Below are 15,139 nucleotides of genomic sequence, written 5' to 3' on the forward strand. Positions count from 1 at the left end.
CTAGTTGTGCGGCTTTCCCTGGCATCCGCTGCCACACATTCTTTCATTTGGATGATGAAGTGTAATTTGACTTTTGATATTACCATTGATGTTCATGGTTCGCAGACCTCAGACTTAATCTATTCATACGCATAAGCTGTAAATATCCTTCCTGGACTACTGCACAGAATTAACTTTTTTTTAGAAAGAAGCTGTGTTATTGAGACAAAGTTATAAAAGCTTTACAACATTCCCGGTTTCATCATTGCCATTTTTCTACCACCACAGCTTTGGCCCCAAAAAATGGAAATCATTGATTGCTTCCTGTGTTATGACTTAAAGATGTAATCTGACAATCCTGGCACGTTCCTACCAGGCATTGTCTCTTCTGCCTTGATAATAACTTACATCTTACCTAAACAGCTTCCAATTTTGGGTGCACAGACTAAATGATACATTTATCCACTTCTTTTTAACAAGCACATCACTTCATAACCTAGAAATTCATCATCTATCTCTTTCCAAACAGCTCATTAACTCACCAGCATAATACAGTTGTAGACTCAGGCATATGTTTTATTGGGGCATAGGAAAAACTATATCAATTTCTGAAAAAAAAAGTATTGATGGCTGCAGATAAAAGTTAGATCTATTTTTAATAAAAGACAAAAGTTCTGTATTCGAGGGAGAAATTCTCAAGAATGACTGGGCTACCTATATATTACATATAAGGCTCACAACATGCTTGGGTCGTAGCGGTTTGTTGCCTACATTGAGAAACCTCGGCCATTAATAGGTTTCTTTATTCTGAAGTGTGACAGATTCCAGGGAGTGCAGAAGAAATAGCCATAACAGGATATATCTCAACACAATGATGAAAGACAAAGGCCGCGGCCAATGTTAGGTTTAATGTCTGAAACAGAATCCATGCTATGTCAAACTGTGATAAACAAATTGTACCAGAAAAAAATATTACAGATGTGGTGTATTAAAATCTTTTTCTTTTGATAATTTCAGGTTTCCAGTTGATTGGATGGGTTTCTTCAGTCTGAAAAAGGGAAACAGGAAAAAGGTTACCAAGTCATCTCATACTTGGTGAACATGGCACAGCATTTTCTATACCCTAGAATTTGTTAATTAACCCTTACAAATTTATCCACTGATACAAGAGATACATAAAGGACTACAATCATGCCATTGCTACAATGCATATAACATAAAAACAAGAAGCAACTGTGAATATCATTAACAATTGCCTACTTTGTGTATACAGCTCCAATGCACCCTTATGTGTCTCTATAGTTACCAATACTATATGATCTGGCTGTCATCTATGGCAAAATGAAGAGGAAAAGAAGCATTCTGGCCATTTTCTCCATCAATGCACCATACACCCTCTCATGCTCAGCACTTTCTATTTACCGTATATCTTTCATATACAGTTGTGTTCAAAATAATAACAATGAGTTGAAAAACATGAGTTAATCACAAAATCTTTAAACTAGTTTTTATTAGTGTCTCCCTCACACACCACCTCCTCACCTCGCCCCCTGTCTGTTGGTGTTCCTCAAGGCTCTGTCCTAGGACCCCTACTATTCTCCATCTATACCTTCGGCTTGGGACAGCTCATAGAATCCCACGGTTTGCAGTATCACCTCTATGCCGATGACACACAGATCTACCTATCTGGACCCAACCTCGCCTCCTTACTGACTGAAATCCCACAATGTCTGTCTGCTCTCTCAGCCTTCTTCTCTGCTCGCTTTCTCAAACTGAACATGGACAAAACAGAATTCATCATCTTTCCTACATCTCACTCTACCCCTCCACCAGTCCTATCCATCAATGTCAATGGCTGCTCTCTTTCCCCAGTCCCGCACGCTCGGTGCCTTGGGGAGGATCCTTGACTCTGCGCTCTTTCAAACCACATATCCAAGCCCTCGCCTCCTCAAACGCAAAAATATTTCCCAGATCCGCTCTTTCCTCATCCACGAAACAACAAAAACACTAGTGCATGCTCTTATCTCCCGCTTCGACTACTGCAACCTCCTACTCTCTGGCCTCCCCTCTAGCACTCTGGCTCAGCTCCAGTCCATCCTACACTCTGCTGCCCGACTAATCCACCTGTCTCCCCGCTATTCCCCAGCCTCCCCCCTATGCCAGGCCCTTCACTGGCTTCCTATTGCCCAGAGGCTCCAATTCAAAACCCTAACCATGACATGCAAAGCCATCCACAACCTGACTCCTTCATACATCTGTGAAATGGTCTCTACTGTAGGTACCTACCCGCACCCAACCTTCGATCATCTCAAGATCTCCTTCTCTACTCCCCCCCCCTTATCTCATCTTCTCACAACTGCATACAAGACTTCTCCCGCGCTTCCCCCATACTCTGGAACTCTCTGCCACAACACATCAGACTCTCACCATCAACGGAAACCTTCAAGAAGAACCTGAAGACCCACCTGTTCCGACAAGCCTACAGCCTGCAATGATCCTCGGTCTACTGAACCACCGCACGACCTGCTCTACCCTCTCCTACTGTATCCTCACCCATCCCTGTAGACTGCGAGCTCTTGCGGGCAGGGTCCCCTCTCCTTATGTACTTGTGTGTCCCTTGTCTTACACATGTTTATTATACTTGTCTATATTTCCCCTTTTCACATGTAAAGCGCCATGGAATAAATGGTGCTATATAAATGCATAATAATAATTTCCATGCATTGGGAACATTGCACACTGTTTTCTAATTCAAAACATGAAAGAAATGTATATAACTTAATTACTTAACAGAAAATAACAAAAAATGAACATTGGGCTGTTCTAAAAAAAAATAGCAGTGTCTGCATTTGTCTTTACAAACGGACAATATGTACTTTTATTGTGGATTTAGCATTCCTCTGAATCACTAACCTAATATTTAGCTGTATACAGTTTTTTAGAACTGCTTCACATCTACGTTGCATGGACCAATGGTGTCGTTCAAAAGTACATCTCGTTCCACAAAAAACAAGCCCTCACATGGCCATATTGATGGAAAAATAAAAAAGTTATGGCTCTGAGAAAGGGAGCATAAAAACGAAAACGCAAAACTGAAAAAAGCTCCGGTCATGAAGGGGTTAATCGGTTAGTCATACTGGACTGCTATTACGGTGTATAAGCTGAGATTTTCAACACTTTTTTCACTGAAAACGCAAGCCGCCCCCCCCCCCCACCTTATACACGAGTCAACTGTCCAGAAAGCCGGGGGAGGGGGAGCGGCGGGTCACAGGAGGCAAAAGCCGGCGGTTGTAATTGTGACCGTTACTAAAGAGAAATTATTATTTGTTTCTCTTATAGCAACGCGCAGTGACAGCCATCGGCTTCCAGAAGACATCCTACTCACCCACCAGCGTGCCCTCGGAGCATCTCAGTGGTCCCGATTTCTTCGCAGCATCTCCATGGTTCTGGCTTTCAGCAGCACTTCCGGCACGATTACATGGCGCCGCTCATTAAGGTAATGAATATGCACGCGTCTCCACTTCCATAGGCGTGGAGCGCATATTCATTACCTTAATGAGCGGTGCCACGTGATCGCACCAGAAGTGCTGCTGGAAGTCTGAATCATGGAGATGCTGCTAAGATGCCAGGACCACCGAGATGCTCCAAGGGTACGCTGGTAGGGTAGGGAATAAGGAGTCATGCATAACAGGACGGCATGGGGGAGCCATGCATAGCGGGACAGGGACCGGTGAGCCATGCATAGCAGGACAAGGACCGGTGAGCCATGCATAGCAGGACAAGGACTAGGGAGCCATGGATACAATGACAGGGACCAGCGAGCCATGCATACAATGACAGGGACCAGCGAGCCATGCATACAATGACAGCAATGGGAGAGCCATGCCTACCAGGACAGGGATGGGAGATTCATGCATACTAGGATAGCGACGAGGGGACAATGCTTATACTTGAGTCAATAAGCTTACTCAGTATTCCATGGCAAAATTAGGTGCTCGGCTTATACTCTGGTCGGTTTATACTCTAGTATATATGGTATTTTGAACACTACTGTAGATCAGCCTCCTGTCTGCCTCCATTTTCACCATACTTTTTCCTCTTCTATGTAGCACTATCGAGACTATAGTGCAACAGCAAAACATTACGTGATCAGCTACAGCCAATGTAATCTCTGCTTGCTGCGAAAATTGTGATTTTCTGCCTCTCAATTCTGCTATTTGATGGGCAGTATTTATTAAAGTATTGGTCAGTTTTCTAGTGTACAAAAGTTGCAAATCACTAATACTGCACAATAAGCAATTGAACCATAGATTTCTACTACAATGTTTGAAAATTTATCAAGCTCATTGAGGGCATTTCGTTTTGCAGAACATGACAGCCCATATATTTACCATATTGATTAACAGGCATGCTCCTCTGAAAAATAAATAACAGGCATGCTCCGCTAAAAATGCGGCACATTTGACTCCAATGGAATTTTTATCCTTATATAGGCTTGTACCCATGACCGGAGTTTTTGGTCCGAATGCTATCTACTAAAGAAACGGACAGCGCTCGGACCAATGTTATACAAGGGGGCAGTGCAGATGAGCGTTTATTTTCACAGACTGAATTGGCATATGGAAAAAAAAAAACCCAGCAAGCACTAGATTCCTACATAGATTGAATGAGATTTCCCAATTCAAGTCTGTAGGGAGAACAAAAAAAAAAAAAAAAAAAAGTGATGCCACACGGAGCCAGAGTACAGCATCCAATTTTTACGGATACATTGCAATTCAGTAACTTAGAAAACTGTAAATGGGGTCTTGTAAATGATTTTTAACTGCTGCTATAAAATAAAAAAAAAGGATTGTATACAGACAGTACAAGGATGACAAGTGGGGTAAAATATCATCCCACTTTTCTGGATGAAACTCTAAACAATTTCTTACACGGTGGTGTGAACCTGCCCCAATTGTGTGACAAGCCCCTGCATGATCATCAGTAACAAGGATGAGTTTTTCCCCCTTGTAGAAAACCTGTGCGGTACACGCAATATCGTTACCTGTGCGGTACAGTCCATGCAGTTTGATCATACTGATGACCCCCTTGAAAAAACAAAACCATTCAATTCCCAGGAGGTAGCAATATTTCATGAAATTTCAGCCTTCAAAACTTCAAAATGGATTTTGTATGCCAACACTGACTACTTATTCTTATTTAAAGCTACAATATTTTTACCCATAAATAGGATGTCCAAAATTTCAAAAGCATTTACTAACCCCCCCCCCTTTATTCTACGTGTTCCCATCTGGTTGCACGGAGCTATGCTGTTTACATATTACCGTTTTGTTCCTCCGTCAATAACAGTTCATGAGTCCATTGAATTGACACATTAACCAGGTCCGTGATATTCTAAAAACCTGAAAGGTCATGCAGACTCCCACTGAACCATCTGCCATAAATAGGATTTCATAATGCTACAGATAAATCATTTATTCAGCAGCTTCAATAATTTATATGGCTACTACTATCAAAAACTTCTCAATGTGATCCTTCTATGTAGTGGCAGGGGCCCTTCATAAATCTAATTAAAAAGAAGGACTGCTGAGCGCAGTCTCAGAGAAAAGCAACGGGCAAAATTATGAAAGGAAAATGAGGGTACCTGGTTTAAAATAAAATCTATGAATGCTGGCACTCAATACATGTCTGCTGAATTCCAAATCTTTACTAATAGGAAGGAGTACAATAACTCAGTGTAACACTAATGTCTCTATTGTGTGAGGCTCAAATGGCTCAACACGTATACCAGTATCAAACGGTTTAAGGACTGAAACCCAAAAGTCAAATTTAGTTACTCGTCTAATTTAGGTCTAAGTCTGAAATTACAGATTCATAAGTGACCATGAAGTTGTCAGGAGAGGTTCTTCTATCCACAACTAGGCCAGGACATGTATCCACAGCACTGCACGGGCACACAATGTACTCCATGAGATGCCCATCGAAAACTGGCCTTCTTCTTACTGTATTCAAAGGGGGCATCGGCTCTGGGCCACTAGTTTCAAAGCGGCACTGAAATTCTGGCTTGAGTTTTGGGTTTCATCATTAGTTTAGCAGTGAGAAATGCCGCTATTATCTTAATAAGTGATATTTTAGACTGTTTGCACCTGCTGTTCACCACCTAATGTGCTCGCCTCTTCCAAAAGAAACACTGGCTTCTATTCACAACATTAACAGATGTAAAGGCCATTTCATCCAAACTGAACATTATCACAATTTTAAAATGATTCATTTGATAACTTTAACCTCATTGCATAAAAGCTAAATGTACACATTTATGATAGATTATGACTAGGGATGAGCGAATAGCTTTACATAACTCCTTATCCGAATAGCTCCATCGGGAACCAACAAACAGGCTCTCGATGCATGTGTTGTGACTGTCACACCGTCATGACACATGAAGCTGCGGCGCCGAACAGCTGAACATCGGGAGCGCTCCAGGTAGCCGGTTCCCCGATGAAGCTATTCGGATAAGGAGTTATCCCTAATTATGACATATATTTGGAAAACAATGTTTCTTTTCGTGTTTTGGGGTGTCTGTAGAGCATTACTACAGTGACAATAGAGGCTGCAATGTTTATCACATAAGTTGAAAATATATATTAAGGCATATCTGTTTCTTCCATAAAAACAAATGTAGTATATTTCCTTATAATTTATTTACACATTTAAAGCTGTGAGAATATAACACCCGCAACCATGGACTGGCCCATAGCTGCAGTCTAGAGACACACCACCAGCTGCCGATAAAGAGTTGGTGGCCAGAAAGGTGGATGCTACCTCTGAAATGCGTAGGGTCTAATAACGGGGAGACCTGTAGCAAGTGACATCACTTTTGCTGAAATTGGCAGTCTTTTTTGCAGTATTTGAAATCAGTGCAGCCAGCTGGAGCACCGTAGACAGAAAAAGCCCCAAGGATTGAGGGCTGACAAGTTACTCAGCTCATCCTCATTCAGTCAATCATCTCCACGTTCTAACAGATTTGGAAAGACCCATTTCCCATCTATTCACAGGTAGGCACAGAATTTTTTTTTTTTTTTTTACAAAATTCTATGCATTTATATTAGAGGATAATTATTTATTATATTTTAACTATAATTTATCCATTTAGCTTCCGGCATAAAGAGATTCTTTAGCGGATTTAACCTATATTTGAATTTGATAAAACAATCTGCATGTCATCTAATTCTAGGCCATAGTATTCTCAATTGATGTAACTGGGAGCAAAATCAAATCTAAAGAATTTGGACGGTGTGCTACAAGAAGCACGTGTGGAAGCCATGTTCAGGCCTAGCTGATAACATCTACTGTGGATTGGTTTGTGGAGCAAACGTCACCTAAAATCTGCAGCATACTGTACATATAAATCAGAATTGCTGAATTTTTCTACTATGCGTGAACGACACTATACTATTACATGTCACAAAGTTTTGGTGCAGACAATATAAAAGGATACATACCGCAGTATCGTCCTCTCTGTAGACTTTGACAGTTTTATCGGCTTCGGCAGTGATTAATCTGCTCTCTGATTGATCAAAGGTGCATGCAAATATACCAGATTCACTGTCTAGAGAGCCTGGCTGAACGGCAGCATGAATTCTCTGGAAATTGTACCCTGTCCGCCAGTCCCATAGGTGCATTGTTCCATTATCAGCTGCAAGAGACCATCAGAAAGTGTCAGAAGTAGTACCCTTACCACTCAGGTCATTGGCTTAAGAAAAGGAGTAAAATGTGGCACCTCCGGACACCAGCACTCCATCAGAGTTGACGGCTAATGTGTTGATTATAGCATTGTGACCAGAGAGGTTCTGGATGAAGCTGCCATCAGGGAATTTCCACTGCTTAATATTATCTGGTGACCCAGATGCAAATGTGTACCTAGAAGAAAAGGAACAATTATGAAGGGAAGTGGATAATTTTGGAATATACAGTTACACAAAATGAGTTGTGCTGACTATTCCCCAAGTGAAGAACTGCAGCGTAGCACTTATTGTGTCACACGGTGAGCGCCTGAGCATCTATTGCAATTTCTGCTTTCTATCAATGCAGGTGGCTCAGACGCTGCAGAAAAATGTATTAAGAAAAATAACTACACCCGATCATTCCCTGCCCTCTTCTGTAGTCACACTTCCCAGCCACCGCGTGTCTAAAGGGTTTTTTAAAGCAAGGAGATATAACCAATTCCTGACTTTCACCCCACTGGTAACACTTTCCATTGGCTATATGGATCAGATTACGTAAGAACGCAATGATTGCGGGTTTTCTTGCATGAGCATGTAGAATGCCACCAATCCGCAGTGTGCTAGGGAGGGACTATGCTATGTGTCGGACTGGAATACCTCTGGTATATAAGTGGTGCTGTAGTAATACCGTGTCAAGCCACATCCTCTCCAATATATGCTGCCCACAGAAGAGATATACGGCTGCTACGGACAGATTCACGTTAAAGGGGCCTTTCCACATCATTGGCCATAAATGTCCGAAAGACCACTGTCAGTTGGGACCTGCATTTATTTTGGCAAAACATGCCTGACTTGCTATCAAGAATGAAGAGGTGTCCGTACATGCTCAGCTCTCTACATTCAATTATTTTCGAACACAATATACAGAGCACCTACAGAAACAGAAATGAATGGAGAGCAGAGCATGTGCGGACACCTCTCTATTCTAAACGCTCAGGGTAAATACAGGTCCCACTGGTGGAAACCAAATCTCAAGGACAGGATTCCAATTGGAACACCCCTTTAACAACCTGTAAGCGTTTAGAAGACTTGTTTCCAATGCATCCATCCCAGAGCTAAATATTCAACCGTTATACAAGCGTCACTAGCCTGTATGCTATATATATATATATATATATATATATATATTATAGTCTTATCATGTCTGTCTGTAACCGAAATCGCGGGTCGCGAGAGCAAGAAAGAAGACCGACGTCATCAGCGGTCTAAGCCACAAAGCATTGGGAACGTGAGGCCGGGCGCGTGGAAAGACAGGAGGCCGTCGGAAGGTGAGAATAACTTTTATTTTTTAATATTTTTTTACATGCTAGAGGGCCGCGGCAGTGATTGGTTGCGGCTACAGGGCCGCAACGCTAATTGGTCGCGGCTACACGGAAAGGGGGGTGAGGGGACCATGCATACCAGGATCGGGGGGTGAGGGGACCATGCATACCAGGATCGGGGGGTGAGGGTACCATGCATACCAGGATCGGGGGGGTGAGGGTACCATGCATACCAGGATCGGGGGGGGTGAGGGGACCATGCATACCAGGATCGGGGGGGTGAGGGGACCATGCATACCAGGATCGGGGGGGTGAGGGGACCATGCATACCAGGATCGGGGGGGTGAGGGGACCATGCATACCAGGATCGGGGGGGTGAGGGGACCATGCATACCAGGATCGGGGGGGTGAGGGGACCATGCATACCAGGATCGGGGGGGTGAGGGGACCATGCATACCAGGATCGGGGGGGTGAGGGGACCATGCATACCAGGATCGGGGGGTGAGGGGACCATGCATACCAGGAAAGGGGGGTGAGGGGACCATGCATACCAGGAAAGGGGGGTGAGGGGACCATGCATACCAGGAAAGGGGGGTGAAGGGACCATGCATACCAGGAAAGGGGGGTGAGGGGACCATGCATACCAGGAAAGGGGGTGATGTTGAGCATACATACCAGGATTGGGAGGTGAGAGGACCATGCATACCAGCAAAGGGGGGTGAGGGGACCATGCATACCAGGATAGGGGGGTGAGGGGACCATGCATACCAGGATAGGGGGGTGAGGGGACCATGCATACCAGGATAGGGGGGTGAGGGGACCATGCATACCAGGATTGGGGGGTAAGAGGACCATGCATACCAGGACTGGGGGTGAGGGGACCATGCATACCCCGAAAGGGGGATAAGAGGACCATGTATACCAGGATTGGGGGGTGAGGGGACCATGCATACCAGGATTGGGGGGTGAGGGGACCATGCATACCAGGACAGGGGGGTGAGGATACCATGCATACCAGGATTGGGGTGTGAGAGGACCATGCATACCAAGAAAGGGGGGTGAGGGGACCATGCATACCAGGATAGGGGGGTGAGGGGACCATGCATACCAGGATTGGGGGGGGGAGAGGACCATGCATACCAGGATTGGGAGGTGAGAGGACCATGCATACCAGGATTGGGGGGTCAGGGGACCATGCATACCAGGATAGGGGGTTGAGGGGTAGCATGCATATCAGAATTGGGGGTGAGAGAACCATACATAACAGGACTGGGGGTGAGAGAAGCATACATATCAGGATTGGGGGGTGCATTATTGCATTATTATTAAATCTTCAAAAATAAAACTGCATACATATTCTAGAATATCGGTCAGGTGGTACCGCTCATTAAACTCATGAATCTGCGCATATTCATGAGTGTAATGAGCGGTATCACGTGACCGCTGAAGGCAGCAAGGGAGACCGTGGAGAAGCGGAGCTGCAGAGACCGCGTCAGGAGGGGGGTAAGTATAGCAATATTCACCTGTTCCAGGTCCGTCACTGCTCACCGCTGTCTTGCTGCGTCCTGTGCTTGTGACGTTTAGGCAGCAGAGGGCGCGATAATGGCTGACCAGTCACTGACACAGGTAGGGCAGACAGCGGTGAGCAGCGATGGACAGGTGAATATCTCAGGTGCCAGGTCCTGAGCAGGAGAGGTGAGTATGGCATTTTTTTTGCAGCAGCAGCAGCATATGGGGGCATACTCTATGGGGCAGCATATGGGGGCATATTCTATGGGGCAGCATATGGGGGCATATTCTATGGGGCAGCATATAGGGGCATACATATTCTAAGGGGCATAATATATGGAGCATCTTATGAGGGCATATTCTATGGGGCAGCATATGGGGGCAGGATATGGTGGCATAATATATGAAGCATCTTATGGGGGGCATATTCTATGGGGCAGCATATGGGGGCATTGTCTTTGGAGCAGCATATGGGGCATATTCTATGGAGCAGCATAAGGGGGCATAATCTATGGAGCAGCATATGAGGGCATAATCTATGGAGCATCATAAGGGGCATAATCTATGGAGCATTTTATTGGGGCATAATCTATGGAGCAACTTATGGGGGGCATAATCTATGGAGCATCTTATGGGGGGCATAATCTATGGAGCATCTTATGGGGGCATGATCTATGGAGCATCATATGAGGGCATAATCTATGGAGCATCATATGAGGGCATAATCTAAGGAGCATCTTATTGGGGCATAATCTATGGAGCATTTTATGGGGCATAATCTATGGAGCATCTTATGGGGCATAATCTATGGAGCATCTTATGGGGCATAATCTATGGAGCATCTTATGGGGCATAATCTATGGAGCATCTTATGGGGGCATAATCTATGGAGCATCTTATGGGGGCATAATCTATGGAGCATCTTACGGGGCCATAACCTTTATGGGGCAGCATATGGGGCATATTATTCTATGGAGCATCTTATGGGGCATTATTAACCTTTGTGCAGCATTACATGGGGTGTATTTTGTATGGAGCATCTTATGGGGCCCATCATGAACTGTATGGAGCATTATATGGGGCTCCTGATTCAATATGGATATTCAAAAACATCTAACCTACTGATGTTTCATTTAATTTTACTTTTATTGTCATCTATTTTTATTTTTTAAATTTACCAGTAGCTGCTGCATTTTCCACCCTAGGCTTATACGCGAGTCAATAAGTTTTCCCAGTTTTTTGTGGCAAAATTTTGGAGGGGGTGGGGGGTCGGCTTATTCACGAGTATATACGGTAATCCCGTTAGTGGGGCTTGATGAACCTGCAATTCCTTGACTGCCTATACCATACTTTAGCATTGCAATCTACTGTATAACTGATTATTTCCTCCTAGGGGTACTAACAAGGCAAACACAGCAGGTCTTCAGTAATCCCTGGCTACCATGGCACCTTGTAATTGCATCATGTAGGGCCTCCATAATGGACAGCTCCCTTATTACCCTGTAAATGTAGCCGTCATGCTTGGCAATGACACTTAAAAGGGTAAATTTTGGTTTTGTGGTTACGGCTTGGTGCCTGCTGTGCATCACAGCCGACACCCAGACCATAAGGGGCAGCAGACGCTTTATTTTTTTGTTGATGTACCCTTTTTGGGGGCTTGTTTTTCTTGGGTCGAGGTGACATTTTTATTTTTACGACTTTGAGTTATGTAAGAGGTTTTTATCTTATTTTACTGCATTTTTAGGGCTGCCAAACAGAAATTCTTGTGTTCAGATTTCTTCTTTGCTTTTTGGCGCTTCTTTACAGGCTAAACAATATTACATTTTGAAACCTTAGACTTATGCAGCGATACCGAGGATGTTTGTTTATTTCATTTATTTTTTAAAGGGGTGATTTGAAATTAATTTTTTTTTTTTTTTTTTTTTAACTGTTCGTCCCATTAGTGAACATGGAACCTGAAATTGTTCCATCACTTGTTTTACAAACTGCAATACCAAACCAAAAGTGTTGCAGCACATACGGTAACTACAGTCTTGGTCACTGCTTCACAGAAGTAAAAGCAAGGCATCCGTGAGGCGATAGATTAATGGGTGGACGTGAGTCTTCTGCTATATGGGCATTACCAAATTGAGGGCTCATTCTACGAACTGACTGGTTAAGGCTGTGTGCACACGTAAGCGTTTTTTTCGCGTTTGTGTTTTTACCGGCAAAAACGCTTAAAACACGCTTACAAGAAGCATCCCATTCATTTTAAATGAACTCTGCACTTCTCAAACATTGCTACCAGAAAAATATACAAGAATGAATGTGTTGTATATACAATACAAAGAAAGTAATGTAAAATCACAAAAAAAAATACTCTAAAATAAAATTTACAACTAAGTAACAAAATAGGAGCATGGTTCTATGCATCACTTCAGCAAGCAGAGAATGAGAAAAAGCAGTAGAAGATGTTATGTAGACGTCTATCAAAACATGTTCCTATGAGATAGCAATCTTTTCTCTAAGGCCGGGGCCAGACTTGCGAGAAACTCGGACGAGTCTTGCACATCAATACCTGGCACTGCCACCGGCACTCGGGACCGGAGCGTTCAGCTGCATAGAAATACATGCAGCCGAACGCTCCGATCCGAGCGTCGGCGGCAGTGTTGGGTATTGACGTGCGAGGCTCGTCCGAGTTTCTCGCAAGTCTGACCCCGGCCTTACACTTACCTCCATTGCAAAATCCCATAGGTCAGTATCAATATGATACATGGATTTTTGTGAGTACTCACCGTAAAATCCTTTTCTCCGAGACGCTCATTGGGGGACACAGGTACTGTGGGTGTATGCTACCACCATCTGGAGGCTGACACTAGGCAAACAACATAAGGTTAGCTCCTCCCCCGCCGTATACACCCTCGCCCTGATTGCGGGCGGAAACCAGTTTAGTGCAAGATTAGGAGAACAACGGAAATCAGCCTTAATGCAGAAAACAATATGTCTGGCAAAGAACCACCGTGACATTCACCAAAAAATGCACACATAAATAAAGAGAAGCCAACCGGCTAACAGGGTGGGTGCTGTGTCCCCCAATGAGCGTCTCGGAGAAAAGGATTTTACGGTGAGTACTCACAAAAATCCATGTTTCTCCTTCGCCTCATTGGGGGACACAAGTACTGTGGGACGTCCTAAAGCAGTCCGTGGGTGGGAGATTAACTCACCAATCCAAGCTACATGCACTTCTTGGCTAAAGGTGCGACACCGCTGCTTGGAAAATCCTTCTACCCAGGCTTGCATCCGCCGAAGCCTCAGTATTGACATTGTAATATTTGGTAAATGTGTGCAGCTGGACCAGGTTGCTGCTTTGCACACCTGTTCCGCCGAGGCCTGGTGCCGACACGCCCAAGAGGCGCCCACTGCTCGAGTAGAGTGTGCTTTGATCCTGATGGGACCGGTGCACCTCTGATGCGATAAGCCTCCTGAATAGTTGAACGGATCCATCTGGCTGTGGTTGATTTTGAGGCAGCAAGTCCCTTCCTTCGCCCTTCCAGGAGCACGAATAGCGTGTCCGTCTGGCGAAAGGGTCATCTGCGACACGTACCTCCTGAGTGCTCTCACCAAGTCTAATGTGTGAAGAGCTTTTTCCACACGATGTACTGGCGCTGGACAAAACGAAGGCAAGACAATATCCTCATTGATGTGGAATGAGGACACAACCTTCGGCAGAAAGGGGGGAACTGGTCTAAGAACCATCCTATCCCCATAGAAGGTGAGAAATGGTGCTCGGCAAGACAGGGCCGCCAACTCCGATACTCGCCTAACGGAGGTAATGGCTACCAAAAATACCACCTTCCAGGAGAGGTACGACAAAGACATCATGCAGAGGCTCAAAAGGAGCTTCCTGCAGGACACTCAGGACCATGTTAAGGTCCCAGGTGTCCATTGGCACCTTATAAAGTGGTAGCAAATGAGAGACTCCCTGGATGAAAGTCTTTACCTGCATATTGGTAGCAATCTTCCGTTGGAAAAGGACGGACAATGCCTATATCTGTCTCCTAAGGGAGCTCGGGGCCAACCCTGAGTCTAGGCCTGACTGGAGAAAGGCCAGGATATTGGGAATAGAGAATGTCAGCGGAGAAAAGCCACGCTCTCGACACCAAGCGAAGAAGACCTTCCAGGTGTGATGGTAGATTCTTGCTGAGGTCGGCTTCTGGGCGCTAACCATTGTAGCGACCACCTCACGCTCAAAACCCACCTGTGTCAAAATCCAAGATTCAACGGCCATGCCATCAAACACAGGGCCCCTGAGTTCGGGTGGAAGATCGGTCCCTGGGACAACAGATCTGGACGCTCTGGCAGTCGCCATGGGACGTCGGAGAGCAGTTGCACAAGATCTGCGCACCACGCCCGACGGGGCCAGTCTGGTGCCAGCAGAATCGCTGGAATCCCTTCTGTTTTGATCTTCCTGACAACTCTCGGAAGAAATGGCAGCGGAAGAAACAAGTATGGAAGGCGAAACTGGTTCCATGGTAGAACCAACGCATCTACCGCAAATTCCCGCGGGTCCCGAGACCGAGCGACGAACACGGGCACCTTGGCGTTCATTCTGGACGCCATCAGAT

General features: G+C 44.8%; 1 protein-coding gene across 3 annotated transcripts in view; it reads right to left on the bottom strand.

The window, feature by feature from the left end:
• Positions 1–616: 616 nt before the first annotated feature.
• PLRG1 (pleiotropic regulator 1) overlaps positions 617–15,139 on the bottom strand; it is a 91,795-nt gene continuing 77,272 nt past the window's right edge. For all 3 annotated transcript variants that reach the window (XM_073576395.1, XM_073576393.1, XM_073576394.1), the window contains 3 exons: positions 7,760–7,899; positions 7,482–7,675; positions 617–1,027 (listed from right to left, as the gene is read on the bottom strand). In XM_073576395.1, coding sequence (XP_073432496.1) covers positions 968–1,027; positions 7,482–7,675; positions 7,760–7,899 — 394 coding nt within the window. In that variant the 3' untranslated portion in view covers positions 617–967. The remainder of the gene's footprint in view (positions 1,028–7,481; positions 7,676–7,759; positions 7,900–15,139) is intronic.

This window comes from Dendrobates tinctorius, unplaced genomic scaffold, assembly GCF_039654945.1.
Source record: "Dendrobates tinctorius isolate UK_male_01 unplaced genomic scaffold, ASM3965494v1 ptg000008l, whole genome shotgun sequence".
NCBI lineage: Eukaryota > Metazoa > Chordata > Amphibia > Anura > Dendrobatidae > Dendrobates > Dendrobates tinctorius.